At 43.4% G+C, this 21,311-nt stretch overlaps 1 protein-coding gene across 12 annotated transcripts in view; it reads left to right on the forward strand.

Annotated features, from left to right (window-relative positions):
• NFIX (nuclear factor I X) overlaps positions 1-21,311 on the forward strand; it is a 316,203-nt gene that overhangs the window by 284,317 nt on the left and 10,575 nt on the right. For 5 of the 12 annotated variants that reach the window (XM_060763577.2, XM_060763578.2, XM_067464018.1 and 2 more), the window contains 2 exons: positions 3,333-3,480; positions 6,427-6,521. The exons of 3 other annotated variants lie outside the window; for them this stretch is intronic. In XM_060763577.2, coding sequence (XP_060619560.1) covers positions 3,333-3,480; positions 6,427-6,521 — 243 coding nt within the window. The remainder of the gene's footprint in view (positions 1-3,332; positions 3,481-6,426; positions 6,522-21,311) is intronic. 4 more of the 12 variants (XM_060763582.2, XM_060763585.2, XM_060763584.2 and 1 more) reach the window with 1 other exon arrangement.

A 21,311-nucleotide genomic window follows, 5' to 3' on the forward strand; every position in this document is an offset into this window, starting at 1 on the left:
TTATATAGTCCTGTGGGTCTGGCAGAATGGGCTGTTTACAGTAAAGAAGCAGTCACCAGCTTGTCTTAGCAACTTACCTTGGGTGTGAAATATAGGTAGGGACACATGTAAGGGAGAGCAATGTTAGGACAGCCAGGATATTATAATATATTTGGGGTTTTTTTAGCATGGGTGAGGGAAATGCCATTTATTCAAAAGATGGGCTTCTCTTTGGCCTATCAATAGGACATGGCCTCCAAAGGAGGACAGGGGTCTTTGTGGTGACCCAGACAGGTTTTTTATCCTGTCATTCAACTCTTCTGACCCTTTCATTTCTGCCACCCTTTTCATCAAAGGAGATGTTTTGGAAGGGCTTTTTGAGTCTTCTGGAACATGATGTATTTGGGGTTCCTGGGTATGAGAAGATCCCAGAAGTCTATTAAGGAGATTCTAAAATTGTGAAAATTTTGAGGTGGCAGGATCGAAGTTTTGCAACTTTGTTAGGTGGCAGAAGAATCAACAGACCTGCAAACTGGAGCTTGTCAGGGACCTGTGGGATTTTAAACATGGATTCTTCTAAGACTTGGGCTCTGGCACGGATGAGTTTTAATTTATTTTTGAGTCAAAATGTCCAAAGTGACTTGATATTTCATAGAAATGCTACACATACGGTTTGGCCTAATCTGAGCACCACCATTGGTGGAAACTCTAGTATCCTAGAATGTGGGGAATGAAATTTGGGGATAAAGGTATTGGCAGTATGTAAATTCAATAAATAAATTTAAATTAAATAAGTCTCTCACTTTGCAAGACTTGTCAGCCTAATCCAATTTATGTGCACTAAATATATTAGAATAGAAACATTTTTTTGACTTAGAAAAAATCTATTAGATAATAATTTCTTCCAAACTAGAGTCCTTCAGTAGAATTAAGGCATGGCTGAAAACATTGTCAAAATGAAAGTTACGCATAGCATTTATTTTTATATAGTATTAACCAGCAATGCTTTACCCACATAGGCTACATTCTTCCATAATATTTGCACACAAATTACTCATATTCAACAGAGATACACTATCATGTTATTGAAATGTATACTTTTAAAAGATACTACCCATTGTACTACATCATGTTCAAGTGTACGTGGAAATTAATGATGAATCATTCCTTCGTTGCTTTTTAATTAGTTAAATTATGTTCCCAACCAAGATATGCATATATTATTTGCTCTGTAGTATTTTTTCTTTGTTCTGTAGCAAAAAAAAAGCTATATAATTTTGTAAAGTGTGCAAGATAACAAAACCGCACTGCAGTATATAATATAATAAATCAGTATGGAGCTTTCCTACGACAAAAGGAATCAGGAGTTGACTGATAGGACATTTTACTACTGCAACTACACTGAATTTGAAGCAGAGATCTGAAGCTTTTGATTAAAGTCACAATTGCCCTTAGGAGCTTCAATAGCACATTGCCTGACAGCACTAGGCTGACTACTCTTGGCATTAATACAGGTCAATTCTGATAAAGCTAAGAGAACAAGGCAACATGTGCAATGAGTAGAACTTAATGTTGTGTGGATTCCTCATTTAAAAATATGTAGCAATTTGAGAGAAAGTAGCTTGTATTGAAGTCACTCAACTGAGCAAAGAGCCACAAAGAGGCTTTGGTCGTACTAGGACATATTCCAGAAGAGTAGCCATTTCAGTCTGCGGCATCAAATAAGTGAAGAAGTTTCCACAACATTCTCTGCCTTTTGCCAACAATTGACATAGCTCTCACTTCAGGATTAGCTATCTTGATTATTCAGAAAACTCAAGAGTTTCCACAACTGAAAGTCTAGATATCGCCATGATCAGGCTTGTGATGACTTCCTAGCATTGGTATTCCAGGTATTTTTTGGGTTGCAAATTGTCTTCTGATGTATTGAGACCAGATAGCATTTGATAGCTATACAAAATGAAGATTTGTGTGCCTCAGAAACCTTCCAAGAGCTAATCAGGAGAGAGAGAGCTATAGAAAAAGCCAGTTGGAGAACTACAAAAAGAAATCCAGGAAGGTCCATTTATTGTGATTTTTTTCTTGAAAGGAATCTGTAATTTTTTTTTTTTACCCAGGGCTAATGAAATCAAGAACCAATAAATTCACTTCTCTCTGTGTTTCACTTTATTGAAAAACAAATGAATGCTACCAATCTGTTCTGAAAAAAATCTGGGAGAACAACACGGTTCTTCAGAAATGAATTGTTTTTCAGAACAAAATGTCTATTTTCCCAACTCTGGTTTATTTTTTACTCATGAATTGGACACTTTCTATGACATTGATTGCCATAGCCTATGGTTCCAAATATGGAATCCTATAGTCACACTTCCTTTGCTTTTTCTTAACTGCATGTGAAGGGAAAGACTGAGTTGAGGAAAAGCAGTTTCCCAGAACTGCTAACGTTGATAATTTAGTTGTTTCCCTGTAGCCACAGCTTGCAGCTGTGTGTGGTAACAAATTCAGCTTTCTATTTAAAGGCTTTAAAAAAGAAATTTAATTGAAGTGGTGGAATACTGAGATCCTAGAGCTTCTGAGTTTCCCTGCAGGGTTGGTATAAATCCCATGCCTTCTTTTATGATCCAGATTCATGCTATCGGATCCTCTGCAATGAGCATTTGCTGAGATAGTGTACATGGAAGCACTTTTTCTTCTATATTTAGAATTATTTGTGAGCAAAACATATGTGTGGCCCCAAAGGCAGGGCCACTTAGGGACCACAATCTCCAGATTCAAAAAGATCAGGGGAGGTAGTGCATTCTCTCACTCCTGAGACATCTGTTGCTTCAGTTTTTTTTTCTCTGGTTAGCCATATGGATCTGGTTGCACTGCTGTTTCAAGGATACTCATCCATTCCCGTCAGGGTGCCCAGTGAAGAGCATTGGCAATAGAGTTATCGTCTATGGTGTTGACAACATGTTTTGCAGTGATGTGTGGTAAGGAGTAATTCCTCTCTGGTTTTCACGTCTTGTCATTGGAATGGAGGAGTCATCATTCATACCTGCCAATCATGCTGGGACACTGGCAACGACTGGATCCCGATTCAGGCCTGGATTGCTTGTCACAAGAAAAAAGAGTGTACGCGTTTGAGAGGGAAGGATAGCAAAGCCATATGAGTTTGAGGGAGACATGAGAATGATTTCAAACCAAAACATGATTTAAAGGACAAAGAAGGGGGAGGGGAAAAAGATCCCTCCTCAAACTTTCATTGAAATCCCTTCCCTTGCTCTCCGCCCAGAGAGCTGCCAGCAGATACTGCATCTTTAACGTTGCCTTGTCTCGTTCATGCATCACTGTATTTATGTTGTTCGCAGCCTAACGGTAGCGGCCAGGGCAAAGTCACGGGGTCATTTTTGCTGCCGCCGCCACCACCTGTGGCCAGACCAGTGCCCCTTCCAATGCCTGATACAAAATCCACCAGCACTAACCCAGAGGGCGGAGCACCGACACCAACGTCACCCTGTAAGTGGACCCCAGTGTAATCCGAACCACCAAGCAAAACAAAACAGAGTCATTCTCCCACCCACCATCCGCCCCAAAGTCCTTCAGTAGGGGTTGAGCAAGACAGACGTAAGGGGCAGAGAGGAAGAAAGAGGATCAAAGGAAGGGCACGGCAAAGTGGATCAGAGAAGAATGCGTGCAGTGACAGATGCAGAAGGAAGAGCTGCATAAGAGGAACTACTGGAGAGATAAATAGGAAGGAAGGGAAACTATACAAAGAGGAACTGAGGGATAGGAGGGAGAAAAATAGGTAAAAAGTAGCTAGCAGGTCAAAATGAGAGTCTTGGGCATCATGTTGTCATCATCAAGTCTTGTGCTTTATGCTTGTTTTCAAGGTTGATACACCCCATTTGATACCTTCCTCCAAGCTGCCATCACCCCCTCACACTTTCCATCCCATACCCCAGCGTTTAAAGATGCAGTAGCTGCCCAGCTCCGACACCTTTTATTTATTTTATTTGTTTTATTCATTATGTTGTTGGTTACCATAGTGGCTCCTCGGTAAGAACTGGGTCTTTTTTCTGTAAGGGACAAAAATAAACCATACATAATACAGTTCCATGAATAAGAACTACTATTAGATTTGTTTTGTTTTTGTTTTTTTTAATAATACGAGCAAGGGTTGTGTTTATGGGTGTTCAACTTGTGCTTCAGAAATAAAAAAAGCAACTTCCACTGAGATCCGTAGCAAGCTTCCTGTCACCCCTCTGAATTGAGGTTTGTGCATTTTTCTGTAAAAGGTATGCCTGTGGGAGTAGGGAAGAGGGGAGACTGGGAATCAACACTACCAGAAGATGTTCCCGCTGTTTGGTGGGAAGTAGAACCCAAACATGAGATGCTTGAACCAGAAATCCAGGACTTCTGTACCCTCCTCAAGGAGGCCAGATATATCTTCTGGTGGGATAGAGGTCAATATAAGATAGGTTGCCTGGATCTGTTCCTATGTGAGGGTGGGGGATGAAAGAAAGCCTACCCGCCCTTCTGAATAAGGTATGAGAAACAAGAACCCTGGGTTCTCCAGTGATTAAGAAGTTTTCACCATATTTCTTGGCTTAGGGAAAGCCCCTTTGGGGAACAAGTTTGGCTACCACTTCCATTTTCCTTTTGCTTTATCTTCTTCCCTCCTTTCCTTTCCGTATTAATTTTTTTTCTACATCTGTGCTCATGGCATTGCTCACTCTCACACTGTTCATCCTCTCCATGATATGGGTGAAGTGCAGTGGGGGGAGAGAGGAACAAAGGGCTGGAGATAGGCTATAGGCATGAAAGGTAGTAGTGGTTGCTGTCTTTCCCACTGTCACAAGAACTAACAAATATTCAGGAGGAGTATGGGGCAGTGCAATTGTTTGTAAGTTGACACCAGATACCAAGAGCAGGCCTACATGATCAGTATAAAAACTGGTGCTGGCACAAGCCATTATTAGGTAGTGAAAGGCAGGAGATTAGGAGTATGATTATTGTTTTGCTTAGCCTCTATATGACTAGATGTCTGAATGGTCTCTCATATATATATTTAAAGCCTTCCATCTTGTTCAGAAGGCACCATTCTCTTTTGTATTCTCATTTTGGATCTATGATTATTTCTTTTACAATGAGAGAACATTCAGCACCCCTGACCAGCATCTTCAGTGACCGAGACCAGCTACAGATCATCTGAAATGCGTCTGCTGGTTGTATAGCTCAGGTCTTCACCCCATTTAGTCGATAGTGGTCATCAAGGAGACACAGAGCCCATGAGGCCTCTAATGTTACATTAAGAGCAAAGGCAGACATGGAGCAACTTGCCTCAAGGAGCTGGCAGAAAAAGGAGGTCTTCTCTCCTTGCTACCACTCCCTTGGTAACCAGGGGTTGAACTCTGAGTAAGAGCAGTTGCCTTCAAATCAAGGTCATTCAGGCATAGGTAGCAGAGAAAACCGTTTCAGATAACTTGGGATGTTTGTGGTTAGGGCTGAGCGTGAAGGTGAAATGTTGTGTTTGACTGATATTTATGCATGCTTGTGTGTTTGTGTGTGTGCATGTGTGTTAGCATGTGATTGCAGAACTCCTATGAAGCTTTTAGAGTCTCTTCACTGCATATCAGCCCAAACGGGTTTCCACCTTGGAGATTGGCTTTCAGTGGGGGAATCTCTCATGCCTGTTCTCTGCCCCTCGCTCAGCCTCTCTGAGAGCCTTTCCCGCCTCTGCCACCATACTAAATACCAAAGAACTGAGCTCAGTTATTTCTGGCACATAGTGTTATGCCCAGGGGAGGCATGCAGACCAGAAGACTCCATCTCTTGGCAGGCCCATACATGGGCATGTTCTGGAATGCTATCCACCCCGCCGGTGGGCAAGAGGGTTGTCTCGGGCTGCCGATAGCTCTCTCAACAAAGAAGCCCCGAGCCACCTCTGGAGACAGAGAAAAGTAGGTTGGAAAATTAAGTCTTTGGGCTCCTTGAGAATGAAGAAGAGCATCCAGTTGAGAAGCAAGGTCTGTGGAATAAAGGCCAGTGTTTCTCCATCATTTGTGTTAGTGGGCAGGTGCTTCACTGTATGATGCGCCTCAGAAGTCCTTGCAGTTCTATAGAGACTGCTGGGATTTGTCTTGCTGGGATTCCCTACTATACATTCAAGGCCTTGGAGGTCCTGTCCATCAGTGCCCCAAATCCCCATCTGCCAAGCAACATATGTTTGCGACCCTTCACCATAGGCCCCAGCCACACTCTTCACCTCACTGCCCTACACTCCTGAGCCCTCTCAGTAGGGAGGATGTTTGATGGAGGGAGGGAAGGATCCTGCCCACTTTCTCTCTTGATTTTTGCTGTCTCACCTGTCAGGCCTGTCTACCCATCCTTTTCCATGACCACCATCAATGCCATGAACCTCACCCAGTGGCCCTAACGGCCTCACATCTCTTTCCCCTCCAGCATTCTCAGCGCCAGGCTCCTCCTCCTCTGCCAACCGGTTTGTCGGCATCGGACCCCGGGACGGCAACTTTCTAAACATCCCCCAGCAATCTCAGGTAGGGGGACCAGCTTCACAGAGGATGTTATATGTGGCAGTAGCCCAAATGTAGCTTGCATTTTGTGGGGTGGTTGGGTGGTTGGGTATGGTACTGCAGGGGGAATGGATGGGAAGAGGTCCAGATCCAAACACTCACATGTTTCCTGATACTCTTCAGCCCTGACCTGAATTGCATTCAGCAGCAAAGACCTCCATATAGAATTGGAAAAAGAACACATGGGAATGAGATGCAGATGAGATGTGGGTCTGCCCAAGTGGTAACAGGAGCTTAGTAATTTAAATGAAAATTGAAACTGAATATCAGGATTCCAGATTTTTTTTTCCACTGGGTGTGCCATCAAACCATCAAGCCCCTTTGGGATATCAGAGGCATCCTTATCCAATCCCATTCTGAAACCTAAATGGCCTTGGTATGTAGACAGGAAACTGAGGATCAGCAAGAATGTGTTTGGGGCATTCAGACTGTGGCCAAGTATTTCAAAACCAGATTCTCAATTGTGAAGTGCAGTGTCAAGGAGTTAGATTTGGATGGGGAAGACTGCTTAACTATAGAATTGAGTTGTTGTAGGTTTTTCCGGGCTGTATGGCCATGTTCTGGAGGCATTTTCTCCTGACATTTCGCCTGCATCTGTGGCAAGCATCTTCAGAGGTAGTGACCTCATTACCTCTGAGGATGCTTGCCATAGATGCAAGCGAAACATCAGGAGAAAATGCCTCCAGAACATGGCCATACAGCCCGGAAAAACCTACAACAACCCAGTGATTCCAGCCATGAAAGCCTTCGACAATACAACTATGGAATTGACTAGGTACCCTTTGGCTAGTTAACATTTCTCTTAAAGCTATTCACACAGCATCTTATACACAATAATTCACAAAAACAGTGAGATAAGGCTAGGCTCAACACCATTTCACATGTTGTATTTCCATGTGGAAAACGCTTCCATGTTGGGAGAAAGATGAAATCCAGAGGTAGACTGTTGCAAAGGATCTGACTGTAGAAAATATGTTTTCCAGAATGTTCAAACAGTGTATACACTCAGTGAAAAATACATATATACCCTCCGCTAAGACTTCCTACACTTTTTCCTATATGAGGTTATTTGAGGAAAACTATAAGCCACCACTTGTGGTGTCTACATCCATGTTAGATCCACACGTCATGCTAAGTTATAGTTAAGTAAATCAAGACAAGTTGCAGTAAACTGGTCTTACATGTTACCCCCCCCCCCCCCTCCTCTGATGCAGCCATCAGGAGCAGAAAAACATTTACTTCTGATTTCAGTTAACCAGAGTTTAGTGTGTCCAAATCTTGTGTGGTGATTAATGCCAACGTTTTTTAAAAGCCATATTTTAAGTTGGCTTGTTTTAAATAGAATCATAGAATCAAAGAGTTGGAAGAGACCTCATGGGCCATCCAGTCCAACCCCCTGCCAAGAAGCAGGACTACTGCATTCAAATCACCCCTGACAGATGGCCATCCAGCCTCTGTTTAAAAGCTTCCAAAGAAGGAGCCTCCACCACACTCCGGGGCAGAGAGTTCCAATGCCGAACAGCTCTCCTTACAGTCAGGAAGTTCTTCCTCATGTTCAGACGGAATCTCCTTTCTTGTAGCTTGAAGCCATTGTTTCGTGTCCTAGTCTCCAGGGAAGCAGAAAACAAGCTTGCTCCCTCCTCCCTGTGGCTTCCTCTCACAAATTTATACATGGCTATCACATCTCCTCTAATCTATGATTAAGATTAAACACAATTTATCACACATAAGACAGCACAACAAACTGCTTTTCACCTAAACTGGAAATAAAATATTCCAAACTCTCCCTTGCAACCAAACCAAAATGGGGGAGAAAAGTGAGCAAGCCCAATGTTTGCTACATATTGTTCTCATGATGATAAGCCATGGGTTAGTATGATGCCCCAAAGTATTCTAAGGGTGTATGCAGTTTGTACATGCAAGCAAGGCCCCATTTCCCAGATGGTGAAACAAATGTGACAATCTACATGTAGGTTTCATGTTTTGTTTCGTGTGAAGAAAAACCTTGCATGTAGCACTATCAGAGGCAGAATAACCCAAAGCCTTACCCTATGTCATTAAACACATTTTAAAAAAGGAGTTGTTTAGTGGAAAAGATAAAGAGAACAATTATAAAGAAATCAGAAAAGTATTTGTGTAAGATTGCAGCATTAAGAGTGGGGCACAAAGGAGCCCCCTTTGCGTGGTTATCACTTCCATGGAACATAAATGCATCCCTCTCTCTGTCACCTTTGCCATTTGATGATCCTTTCCGGTTACTTCTGTGCTATCATTTAATGTCTCAAAACAAAGAGGTCACAAACTACCAAGCAAGGTAGTGTAAGGGGATGGAGTCAGTTCTTTGGTACCTCCATAAGAGTTATAAAGCCACAGGAAAATAAGCTTGAGGCAGTTGAGTGTTATGTGCAAACAATTTGTGTGGGGAGGAGTAAACACCTCTGTAGGTGAGACAACAATACTAGCATAACAGACTACACCCAACATTCCTAGAAAAACAATGGCATCACTGAAAAGAAAACTAAGGAGAAGTTGGCTTAAACAGGTTCATACATTGGTCCATGTCCATCCATGATGCCAGCAGCAAGGTGTGAGTCCAGTGCTAACACCTCCATGTTGTTTAGAATCAGAACTGAAGTGAGTTTCCATACTCTCTCTAGAGCAGTGGTTCTCAACCTGTGGGTCCCCAGATGTTTTGGCCTTCAACTCTCAGAAATCCTAACAGCTGGTAAACTAGCTGGGATTTCTGGGAGCTGTAGGCCAAAACACCTGGGGACCCACAGGTTGAGAACCACTACTCTAGAGGTATGTGCAGACATGAATTTAGGCCAGTGTGGTGAGTCAGAATGAGGATGAAATAATAAATAAGTCCAGCTCTGGAGCAGTTATGAGACATGCAAGTGTATGCTTCTCTGGTGTTCAGTACACCACTGTGTATTGCGTTTACACTGAATGTTAGGGTCTTTCTTGCCTTTGGTTCTTCAGGAAAATAATTGCTGAGACCGTGGTCTTCTCTCTGAAGCATCTGAGAACACGGAAGACACTATTTCACATGTACCATTTAAGTGCATCTTTCAGCTTGTTTTGCACTGTTTGTGTTATATGTGAATGCTGTTACGGAAGCAAAACAGAGCAGACAGACAGATTGGTACACATGTTTGGTAATATCGGCTGTACATTGATTTAAGCCAAGCTAACAAAGGTTCATATTTGAAAATATGCTTCAGACAACCCAGACCTTTAATATTAATATTAAGGTAAATCACCTGGTTACAGCAGTAGTGATACAATACACTGTTTGGACAGAATAGTACAAGCAGGAAATATACAGCACAGAAGTAAATATATACCATTATATATATATTGCTGGCACGGGTGTAGAGAAACCTTGCCACTTTCCCCCCAAAATATTTTCAGTTGCTACAGAAACACTGTCAATATTGAAATGTTCACACAATACTGCAGATCAGGGGAAAAATGTAAAAAAAATGTAACTCATTTTGACAGTGTATTATCAAAGGGTTTCATTGCTGGAATCACTGGGTTGTTGTAAGTTTTTCGGGCTGTATGGCTAAGTTCTAGAAGCATTCTCTCCTGATGTTTCACCCACATCTGTGGCAGGCATCCTCAGAGGTTGAGAGATCTGTTGGAAACTAGGCAACTGTGGTTTATATATCTGTGGAATGTCCAGGGTGAGAGAACGAACTCTTGTCTGTTGGAGGCAAGTGTGAATCTTTTAATTGGCCACCTTGATTACCATTTAAAAGCCTAGCAGTTTTCAAGGTGTGGCTTCTTACTGCCTGGGGGTATCCTTTGTTGAGAGGTGATTAGCTGTCCCTGATTGTTTCTTGTCTGAAGTTCCCCAGTTTTTATTTTTATTTTATTTTTAAACGTATGAAATTGTAAAACATAACACTGAGCAAAATTAACAATTTATTTATTTATTTATTTATTTATTTATTTATTTATTTCGGGCACTTCTACCCCGCCCTTCTCAACCCCCTAGTGGGGGACTCAAGGCAGCTTACAACCGGCACAATTCGATGCCAACAATTCATCAGATAAAATACATGGCAGCAATAACCACAATAATTAAAACATTCAATTAATACAATAACAACTAAAAAGCCAAACTAGTGGCCAACGTTCACCGAGTTCCAAAATCCGTAAGTCCCTTCAGCATTACCATAGTCCTTTCCAAATTCTGGTCGTCATTACCTTGTCAGTCTGCCAGATTACGCAAAAGCCTGGTCCCATATCCATGTTTTCAGCTTCCTTCTGAAGGAGAGGAGGGATGTTGATGACCTAATTTCCCCGGGGAGTGAATTCCACAGGCGAGGGGCCACCACTGAGAAGGCCCTGTCCCTCGTCCCCACCAACCTCACTTGTGATAGATGGAACAATAATTCCATCCTCTGCTCCAAGCAGTCAATTCTATAATAAACTAAAAGTGAAAGAAATGGTAAAAGTGTTCTTATAGGAGGCGAAGAGTTACGGAGAGGTATTTTGGTGGACACAAAGAGCATGATGTCCATGACCCAGGAAGTTGTACTGGTGGGAAAAAAGGGGGGCCTTGTCTTTTCTCTGGCTAGAAAACAGTGGCCTTTATTGCTGGAATGGCGTAACTGCCCTGCAATGGAGGTTCTAGGACTTGAATCACCTAGGCTGGCATGTTGTGTTATTTAAGGCTGTTTTAATTCTGTTAGTACTGTGTCCTGCATGGAAAGGTGGAGGATGTGAAGGATAATACTGACAGAAAAGTTGCGTAAAGTAGAGAGGGAATGAGTCCTGCCTCTCTTTCCCCACTCCGTGTGCCATTCCTGTTCTCTCCCCTGTTCCTGCAAAAATCCTGCTCTCAGCTTGATCTGCCGTATTCCTTCCCAGCCTCCGTTGCTCCCTGGTGGTGAATGAAGGAGCCGGAACAGAGCAGGAATGAGATCGGCTCCCTTTCCTATCCCATAGTCACGTCTGGCCCGTCTGGTTTCCCAGAGCAACCAGACATGATGTCACACCCAGATGAACTTGGACTTGGGGGGCCAGGCAGGGAAACAATGGTCCAGAGCGAGGCTGGACCAGGGCCCAGCACAGCCGCAGGAATAGCAGGGACACATCCGCCAGCAACTTCCCTACTTCTTGCTTTCTTCTCTTCTGTTTTGCCTTTCTGGTTATCCATTTCCCCCTGTTTCGGCCCCCTCCCCATCGCTCCTTTTCCCTCATTTGCTTTTTCTTTCCTTTAATGCACTTTCTCACATTCTTTATGGCTCTGAAACTACTTTCCCCCTTGATTCCTTTGATATTTTGTTTTTAAAAAATCCCATTCCTTTCTGGGAAAGTAGAGCAGATGCGGGGAGGTGGGGCAGGGGGTGTACTCATGCATGAGATAGTTGGGAGATATTGAAATCTTTCTCAACCAAGACACTGCCAGGTGGGCTTCAAGCTTTGCCAAGGTTCCTTTAATATGTGCATGTGTGTTTTGTGTATATTTGTGTGGTGGGGGGACGGATGTCCCCTGCCCAATTGGCTAGGGTACAGTAGATTGCTAGGAAGAAGGAGAAGGGAGGGCAGATGTTACCACAGTAACCAGTGACTTTTAAGAACTCTGGATCCAGGCAGATGGAGAAGGACAAAAGCAGGGAAGAAAAAGAATTGGGCAAGAGCAAGAGGTACACAAGACAAGGAGGGAGCCTTCCAGTCTACCCTTTCTCAGCTGTGACTTCTGGCTGTTGCCCATGGGAACAGCTGCAGTTCCTGTGAGGTGTGACAGTCCTTTACTTCTGACCACACTGCTTTTGTTGTTATTGCTGCTGTTAAACATTCATTTAGAACCCAAAGTGTGTGCAGAACCTGGCACTGACTAAGTCTCTGCTCACTTGGCATAGGTTTTGAGGCACTTTAGGTAAACTTGCTTCTGCTCCGTTTTTAACTGGTTTGTTTAATTAATTTATTTTAAACATTTATATTCCTCCCTTCTCACCCCGAAGGGGACTCAGGGCGGAGCACAGCATATATATAATGCAAACATTCAATGCCAGGACAAGAATTCATTATATGCTTACATAAACATAAAAATATTTATCTCAAGATTAAAATAAACTGTTTAAAACCGTCTTGGTCATCTGTGTCAAATTATTATTATTATTATTATTATTATTATTAAACTTTATTTGTACCCCGCTAGCATCTCCCGAAGGACTCGATGCGGCTTACAAAGGCCCAGGCCTCAATACACAACATAACAATACAAACAATACAAAAACAATTAAAGCAATATTAAAACAACAAAACAACAAGCAATAAACAATACACCAAAACACGATAAAACTGGCCAGGCCAGAGTAAAGGGTACAGAATTAAAAGTGCTGATGTGACAGGTGATATGTAAGGATTATAGGGTAAGTGCAGTGTGCAGTGTGCAGCAATCTTAGTTTTAATAAAGTGCTTCTGGGACTTGGTATTGGAGATTTCCTATTCTGGGAAGGCACGTCGGAACAGCCAGGTCTTCAAGTTCTTTCTGAAGACTGCCAATGTAGGGGCCTGTCTAAAATCTTTGGGGAGGGTGTTCCAGAGTTGGGGGGCCACCACAGAAAAGGCCCTGTCTCGTGTCCCCACCAAACGCGCTTGCGATGCAGGCGGGATCACGAGCAGGGCCTCTCCAGATGAACGAAGTGAATGCGTGGGTTCGTAGACGGAGATGCGGTCTAATTGGCCTGGTAAAGTTTCCTATTGCTGCTTTATTGCACTGTCCCGAAAGCTTGGTCCCACAGCCAAGTTTTTACCATCCTTCTGAAGGACAGGAGAGAGGGGGCCGATCTGATCTCACCAGGAAGAGAGTTCCATAGCTGGGGGGCAATCACCGAGAAGGCCCTATCTCTGGTCCCCACCAATTGTGCTTGTGACAATGGTGGGACGGAGGGCAGAGCCTCTCCGGAGGATCTTTATCTCGGCAGTGGTTCATAGGGGGAGATACGTTTGGACAGGTAAATTGCTCCGGGGCCATTTAGGGCTTTATAGGCCAAAGCCAGCACTTTGAAATGTGCCCAGTAGCAAACTGGCAGCCAGTGAAGCTGGCGTAACATGGGAGTTGTATGCTCCCTGTATGCTGCCCCAGTTGACATTATCTTTCCAGTTTTCTAGTTTCATCCATATCTCTTAATTAGGATCTGGTAAAAAGTGACACATGGCACAATGACACATTGGTCTCCAGCAGCTATGGCATCTATACTGTATCAAACTGCAAAATCAAACCTTCTTCTTTGTGAAATGCTATTATTTGTCATCATGGGGACAACTTGCTGATTGCATGAAGTAGGATAAAAGAAAAACCAATCAGTTCAGCCACATATATTCATGCATATATCTGCCTCATGCACATCTTGATGCAGGAGAGGAAATCTAACTGTTGTATGAATACTAGGCAAGGGAGAGAAGCAAGGCCATGCCTTCCTCACACCTTGCCCCACAATATTCTACAGCAACACAGTGAAAAAAGACTGGTGAGATAATAGCTTCACTCACCAATATGCCTCCTTAAACATTGAAAATTAGAGTCTCAGCTCCACATTTGATTTATGCATTTGGCAAATATGGAATAAGTTGGGACCTATCTGTTCTAAGGAGCCACAGGAAATGACCAGCTCTACCATTAGATGCATCATCACAGATTTTTGCAGTGTTGGCAGTTGATAGGAATGTGTGAAAACCCACTGAGAATTTTTTCTAGCCTTATTGAAATATTCTTGACTTATCATGGCACTCTTCCAATGATTTGTCTGAGGAAAAAGCTTGGAATAAATTGATCTAGCTAGCTTATCCCGCCATTCTCCTAGTTCATCATCTAGGTAACTTACAATGTGAATTGAAACAGAATATGGTTGAAAACCATTTTTAAACTGTTTTAAAAACTATCATTCTAAAGCAAGGGCTGAGTTTAAAAACATAGTATGAGCCTCATTCAGTAACCCTTGCATGGCAGCCAAAGCCAGGGGTCCCCAAACTAAGGTCCGCAGGCCGGATGTAGCCCTCTGATGTCATTTACCTAGCCACTACCCTGTACTTTAGACTTACAGTCTCCCTAAGTCCATCTGAATATAAAGACCTTTGCCTTCTGGTAGACGGAGAGGAGAAAGTCTTTTTCGGGGAGGAAGTTCTCGGTAGTAGCCAAAAGAAGGTCCCCATCAAACATGTCTTTGAAGGGAGTAGGTCCAAGAGAAAGCCCTTTCTTATGAATCTTGACACTCAGGAAAGCGAAAGTGGCATTTTGTGGATGGCATACACTAGTGTAACCCTTGGTTTTGCTAGCATGTGGGCTTTTCTGAACATTGGGAAAGAAATTATTCAGTAACTCCTCCCATAATGTGTGCATCTTGTGTTCAACAACAGTTGGGATATTGTGCTTGCACATATAACTCTGATCAGTAATGGATTGGAGGCAGTGGTGTGCTTCAGTGGATTGAGTGGAAGAGTCAAAGGAACAACCTTTCTGTGGGAGAGGGACAAAAAAAACTGTGGACTTTTGAAAGACCCATCCTCCAAGTCAACAGTGGGACAAAGGGAACAGCTTCTATACTTTCCTCTGATGAGATATTCAAGTTTGGGGGGGGGGGGGGGGAGAAGTGTGTCATGGTGATAATTCCATTTGGAAGCAGATCTTTCCCATTTATGAATGTACTACAAGGGGAATAAAAGATATTTCACCACTTCAGTAGTAGGCCTCCTTAAATTCCCCCTGCCCTTGAATGAGAACCAGCATCCACCTTGAACATCATCAAAGTGCTTCCATCAGTTCACTAGTTGTGAACAGGGAATGGAAGAGCTGTAAGCCCTGACTGAAACTCATTTGGCTTCCCTGTAAATCAGTGGTTCTCAACCTGTGTCCCCCCCAGATGTTTTGACCTTCAACTCCCAGAAATCCTAACAGCTGATAAACTGGTGGGGATTTCTGAGAGTTTTGGGCCAAAACACCTGGGGACCCACACTGTGTAAGTTCTTCTGGAGTTTTGATCAGAGGAAATTTACTTCACATTTCTGAAGCAGTTAAATTCAATGTAGAGGAATGTGTTCCTACCCAGCCCTGTGCAGCTTTCACCATATCACACATTATGCAGGTATGAAGCCCTATGACACATTGCAATTATAGCATTATGGCTCCATTTTAACTCCCATGGTTTCAGCCAAATTCTGGGATTTGGCTCTTTAGAAGAGAAGGCTTTGAAATCTTAAACCAGGATGCTCCTTTGGTGACTGTGCCCAAATTACAAACCCAAGAAATTCTATAGAATGAAGCCATGACAATTAAAGTGAAATCATAGTACTATAACTTGATAGCGTGAAAGGAGCAGTGTTGTGGCTGTAGGGCTTGTTCAAGACATCTGAGAGATGCAATGACATGAAGGGACATCTGGAGATGGATTTCATTTCTCAGTTGGTGATATTGTAGTGGAGTGATAACTCCTGACCAGCTTTTACTGAGACATAGCATTTTGATAGGTTTTCAAGGCACAGAGCATCTGCTAGGTTTAGGGAACACTAGTGAGTCCTTAGGAGCCCCCAGTGCCCCAGTGGATTAAACCACTGAGCTGTTGAGCTTGTTGACCGAAAGGTTGCAGGTTCGAATCCGGGGAGCAGCATGAGCTTCCGCTGTTAGGCCCAGCTTCTGCCAACCTAGCAGTTCAAGAACATTCAAATGTGAGTAGATCAATAGATACCGCTCCAGTGGGAAGGTAACGGCACTCTATGCAGTCATGCAGGCCACAGGACCTTGGAGGTTCTACGGACAACACCAGCTCTTCGGCTTAGAAATGGAGATGAGCACCACACCCCAGAGTCGGACACGACTAGACTTAATGTCAGGGGGAAGCCTTTACCTTTAGTGAGTCCTTAGTCCCTTCCACACAGCCCTATATCCCAGAATATCAAGGCAGAAAATCCCACAACATCCGCTTTGAACTGGGTTATCTGAGTCCACATCAGATAATGGCTGTGTGGAAGGGCCCCTTGTAGCCTTCAGCATTATCACTGAAGTGGGGAAAATGTGAAAATGGATGAGGAAGAGGGGGAAGATTTTGTTGTTGACCCTCAGGAGGTATAGATCCTACTTTTTAGAATTGGTGCCTCCTGAGAGTAATTAAGTAATATTTAGTCGTCCATGGACTTAACCTCTAGGGATGGGATTGAAATGGAAAAATGTATTAATATACCTCTTGCCATTTACACTTTTGAATGTTACAGATATTTGTTGCACTTGTATAGCTAGGCTGATTGGAAGAAACCCCCTCTTTCCAAATGGGAGAAAGGATGTGCTTTGAACCTTTTCAACCATCTTTCCATTCCTGGTACCCCTAAATATTTTGGACTACAATTCCCATCTGTTTCAGTAAGCATAGCTGGGGAAGTTGAGGTTTTTGAGAGTCCTAGAGGCTATTTCTCTGTTGATGTGGGACGATAAATAGGCCCAGCATTGTGTGTCTTATCTCAGCCATCATGTTCATCACACTGCCAGGGCAGATCCTACTGGGCATGCCTCATCTGTTTCAAGACTGTGGTTTGTCCTGATGCTGTTGTAGTCTCATGTTATTCCAGAATGATTGAAGCAACGTCAGCTGCAGCTCTAATGCACTGTCAGAAATGGGAATTTCCAGAAATGCAGCAGTCATGTGACAGTAGGGCTTGTTCAAGGCATCTGAGAGATGCAATGACATGAAGGGACATCTGGAGATGGATTCATTCCTCAGTGGATGATATTGTAGTGGAGTGATAACTCCTGACCGGCTTGTTACTGAGGCACAGCATTCTGATTGGTTTTCAAGGCACAGAGCATCAAGTTCAAGCCAATTGCAGAGCAGGGACAGCCAATAAGTATGGTGCTGTTGTTTTTGTGTGTGTTTTTGTTTGATTGATTGTTTCCAAATCTGTAATTTTATAGATTCCCCCTCCCAACAAAAACAGCACCAGCAGATACCAGGTTTTCTTCTGATGCTGTCATTTGGCCAGCACCTTGTGACTGGCTTAGAAAGCTTAGCGTCACTGCAAACTTCAGCCAGTTGGAGGATTTAGCCTACAGATGAATTTACACTTGATTGGCTGGGGTCTGCGACAATGAGAAATGGTTAGCAATCTGGTTGGTTGGCAGGGATTCACTCGAGTGTAAGAGCTGGCACCTTATTTTATGAAAGGAGCATGGAGTGGCCAAAATGCAGAGAGGATATGTGAAGAGAAAAAAAAACAACAACTGGAAACAACAACAATATTAAAATTGTAATTCGGCATCCATGGGAATTGTTTATGAAAAAAAGAAATTGTACCCAAATTACTGGGAAGGGGATTTTTTTTTTCTGACTTGAGCTGGATTTGCTGATGATCGGAACCTGGAAAATTTGCTCCACTGCATGTCATAATTACACACCCTTCATGTTTTGTTCTCTCCTTTACATCCCCCTGTTCCTAACGGGCGTATTTCCCCATTTATCTTAAATACTATCCAAGTAGGACCTTTTCCAATGGTTGTTGCTTCCATTAAGGATTTCAGTTCAAAAAATGATGAAGTCTGTAGGTTGAGGACAGAACAGTATCCCTGTAAGCTGCCGTGTTACATGTCTGTTGAAAGATTTGGATGGGTAGATGGGTGAGTCAATATGTTCGTACTGGTGCCCTGAGAATGCAACAACTTTCTCTTCCACGTTTGAGTCTAGGCCATGGGGTTCCTAGTTTAGGTCGATCCTTTTCCCCAGGAAGCTGCTTCCTGAATAGATGTAGAAAGGTACGGCACACTAAGTGAAGCAAACACTTTTCATATTGCCAGATTAAAACAAGGAAAGTATTTGGCAATGATGCGAAAGCTGGAAAAATAGGTGCATATTCCAGCCTTCTGCAATAGTTGTAGCATAGTTCCCCCTTGTGGCCATTTGTAGTGCATGCTTCTGCACAATATTATTTGAAGCTGCTCTCCCCTTTCCTTGCCATACCAGGCCTCCAGTGTGCTCTCACATAACGACTTTGCAAAGGAGTGCCCGGTGGCACAATGGGTTAAACCCCTGTGCCGGTAGGACTGAAGACTGACAGCAGAGGTTCGAATCCAGGGAGAGTGCGGATGAGCTCCCTCTATCTGCTCCAGCTCTCCATGCGGGGACATGAGAGAAGCCTCCCACAAGGATGGCCAAACATCAAAACATCTGGGCATCCCCTGGGCAATGTCCATGAGAGAAGCCTCCCACAAGGATGGTCAAACATCAAAACATCTGGACATCCCCTAGGCAATGTCCATGAGAGAAGCCTCCCACAAGGATGGTCAAACATCAAAACATCTGGGCATCCCCTGGGCAATGTCCATGAGAGAAGCCTCCCACAAGGATGGTCAAACATCAAAACATCAGGGCATCCCCTGGGCAATGTCCATGAGAGAAGCCTCCCACAAGAATGGTCAAACATCAAAACATCCGGGCATCCCCTGGGCAACGTCCTTGCAGACGGCCAGTTCTCTCATGCCAGAAGCGACTTGCGGTTTCTCAAGTCGCTCCTGACACGACAAAAAAATAAACCAAACTTTGCAAAAGGGCAATTCTAGCTACAGTGTGGCTTCTTTCCCTGTCTTCCTTGGCGAGGTAGGTGAGGGAACAGATTGCAATCTGTGTAGTGCCTGTATGTCTTATTACCAACTTTTCCGTTTAGAATGAATTTTTCACTTCCAGATGCTATTCAGGCTGTAGCGTATAGATTAGAAAACCACCATGGAGGTATTTCCCGCTTGAATTGCACTGCTTGAAAACTGGCTTGAGTCTGTCTCCTCTCCTTCCTGGGTTAAGTAGGGGAAGCATTTTTACCTTCACTTTTTTGTGACTGCGCCAGGCCTATCCTTTGGAGAGGAGGGGGTGTCAGAGAGAAAAAGCAGCAGATTGGGTATTTCTGTAAGAAAATGGACCAGGAGGGGACTTGTGTGCTTGAGGGCTTAGGAATGCATCTGCTGTGCTCAGTTCCAGGAAACAAGAGAAAGAACTAGATTTGGAAAGTGTGAGTGCAACTTGCCCTGGGTCCAAGAATGGAGAAATAAGTGAACCGAAAAGGACATTCATTACACCAGGAGTCCTCAAACTAAGGCCCGGGGACCGGATACGGCCCTCCAAAGTCATTTACCCGGCCCTCGCTCAGGTTCAACCTAAGTCTGAAATGACTTGAAAGCACACAACAATGACAACAACAACAATCCTATCTCATCAGCCAAAGGCAGGCCCACACTTCCCACTGAAATAAGTTTATATTTGTTTAAATTGTTCTTCATTTTAATTATTGTATTGTTTTAAAGTGGGGGTTTTTTTGCACTACAAATAAGATATGTGCAGTGTGCATAGGAATTCATTAATGCTTTGTGTAATTAATAATCCAGCCCTCCAACAGTTTGAAAGACTGTGACCTGGCCCTCTGTTTAAAAAGTCTGAGGACCCCTGCATTAGACCACCATGTCATTAAGCAAAATACTCTCTTCAGTTCACTCGCATCTCCATTCTTAAATCAAAACATGTCAAGTGGAGATTTAACCATACAAAAACCTGGCTGAACCATGGTTGTTGCAGATAGTTTTCCATAATTTTTGGTAATTGCATTTAGTGTTGTGTTTTCCACAAATGTTGGTGGAGCCTTGGGAATGGCTGCAAGAAGCCCACAATAAGCAGAAGAAAGAAGGAGGAATTATGTCAGATATGGCTACTAAGGGGAAAGCCTCCTTATCTAATTCTAGCACAAATGCTAGCCGTGGCAGAAAGCCCAGCTCCTGTGCAATATTGCCGAAAAGAGGTTTAGATATAACATGGATTCAAATGCTCATTAAGGCTCCAAGTTATAGGGCAGCACCTATTATTTCATTCATTTTCCTTTCTCCTTCTCCTTCTCTCCCCCCCCCCCCCCCCCCCCGCTCTCTCTCAGCCTGATCAACCGGATAGGGTTGTTGTAAGTCAACCTTCCTAATGCCACGACCCCTTCATACAGTTCCTCATCTTGTGGTGATCCCCAACCATAAAATTATTTTCATTGCTGCTTCATAACTGTAATGTAAACATCTGATATGCAGGATGTATTATCATTCACTGGACCAAATTTGGCACAAATACCCGATATGCCCAAATTTGAATGCTGGTGGGGTTGGAGGAGGGGATTGATTTTGTCATTTGGGAGTTGTAGTTTCTGGGATTTATAGTTTACCTACAATCAAAGAGCATTCTGAACTCCACCAACGATGGAATTGAACCAAACTTGGCACACAGAACTCCCAGGACCAACAGAAAATATTGGAATGGTTTGGTGGGCATTGACTTTGAGTTTTGGAGTTGTAGTTCAGCTACATCTAGAGAGCACTGTGGACTCAAACAATGATGGATCTGGACCAAACTTGGCACAAATACTCAATATGCCCAATTGTGAACACTGGTGGAGTTTGGGGAAAATAGACCTTGACATTTGGGAGTTGTCGTTGCTGGGATTTATGGTTCACCTACAATCAAAGAGCATTCTGAACCCCGCCAATGATAGAACTGGGCCAAATTTCTCACAGAGAATCCCCGTGACCAACAGAAAATACTGCGTTTCCTGATGGTGTTTGGCGACCCCTCTGACATCCCCTCGAGACCCCCCTCCCCGTTGTCCCAACCCTCAGGTTGAGAAATGTTGTTGTAAGGGATAAAACGGGAGGGGGCATGCACAAATTGATATGCCATCTGTCGGGGGTACTTTGAATGCAATTTTCCTGCTTCTTGGAAAAAGGTTGGACTGGAT

The sequence above is a fragment of the Anolis sagrei genome, chromosome 2 (genome assembly GCF_037176765.1).
Source record: "Anolis sagrei isolate rAnoSag1 chromosome 2, rAnoSag1.mat, whole genome shotgun sequence".
Taxonomy (NCBI): Eukaryota; Metazoa; Chordata; class Lepidosauria; order Squamata; family Dactyloidae; genus Anolis; species Anolis sagrei.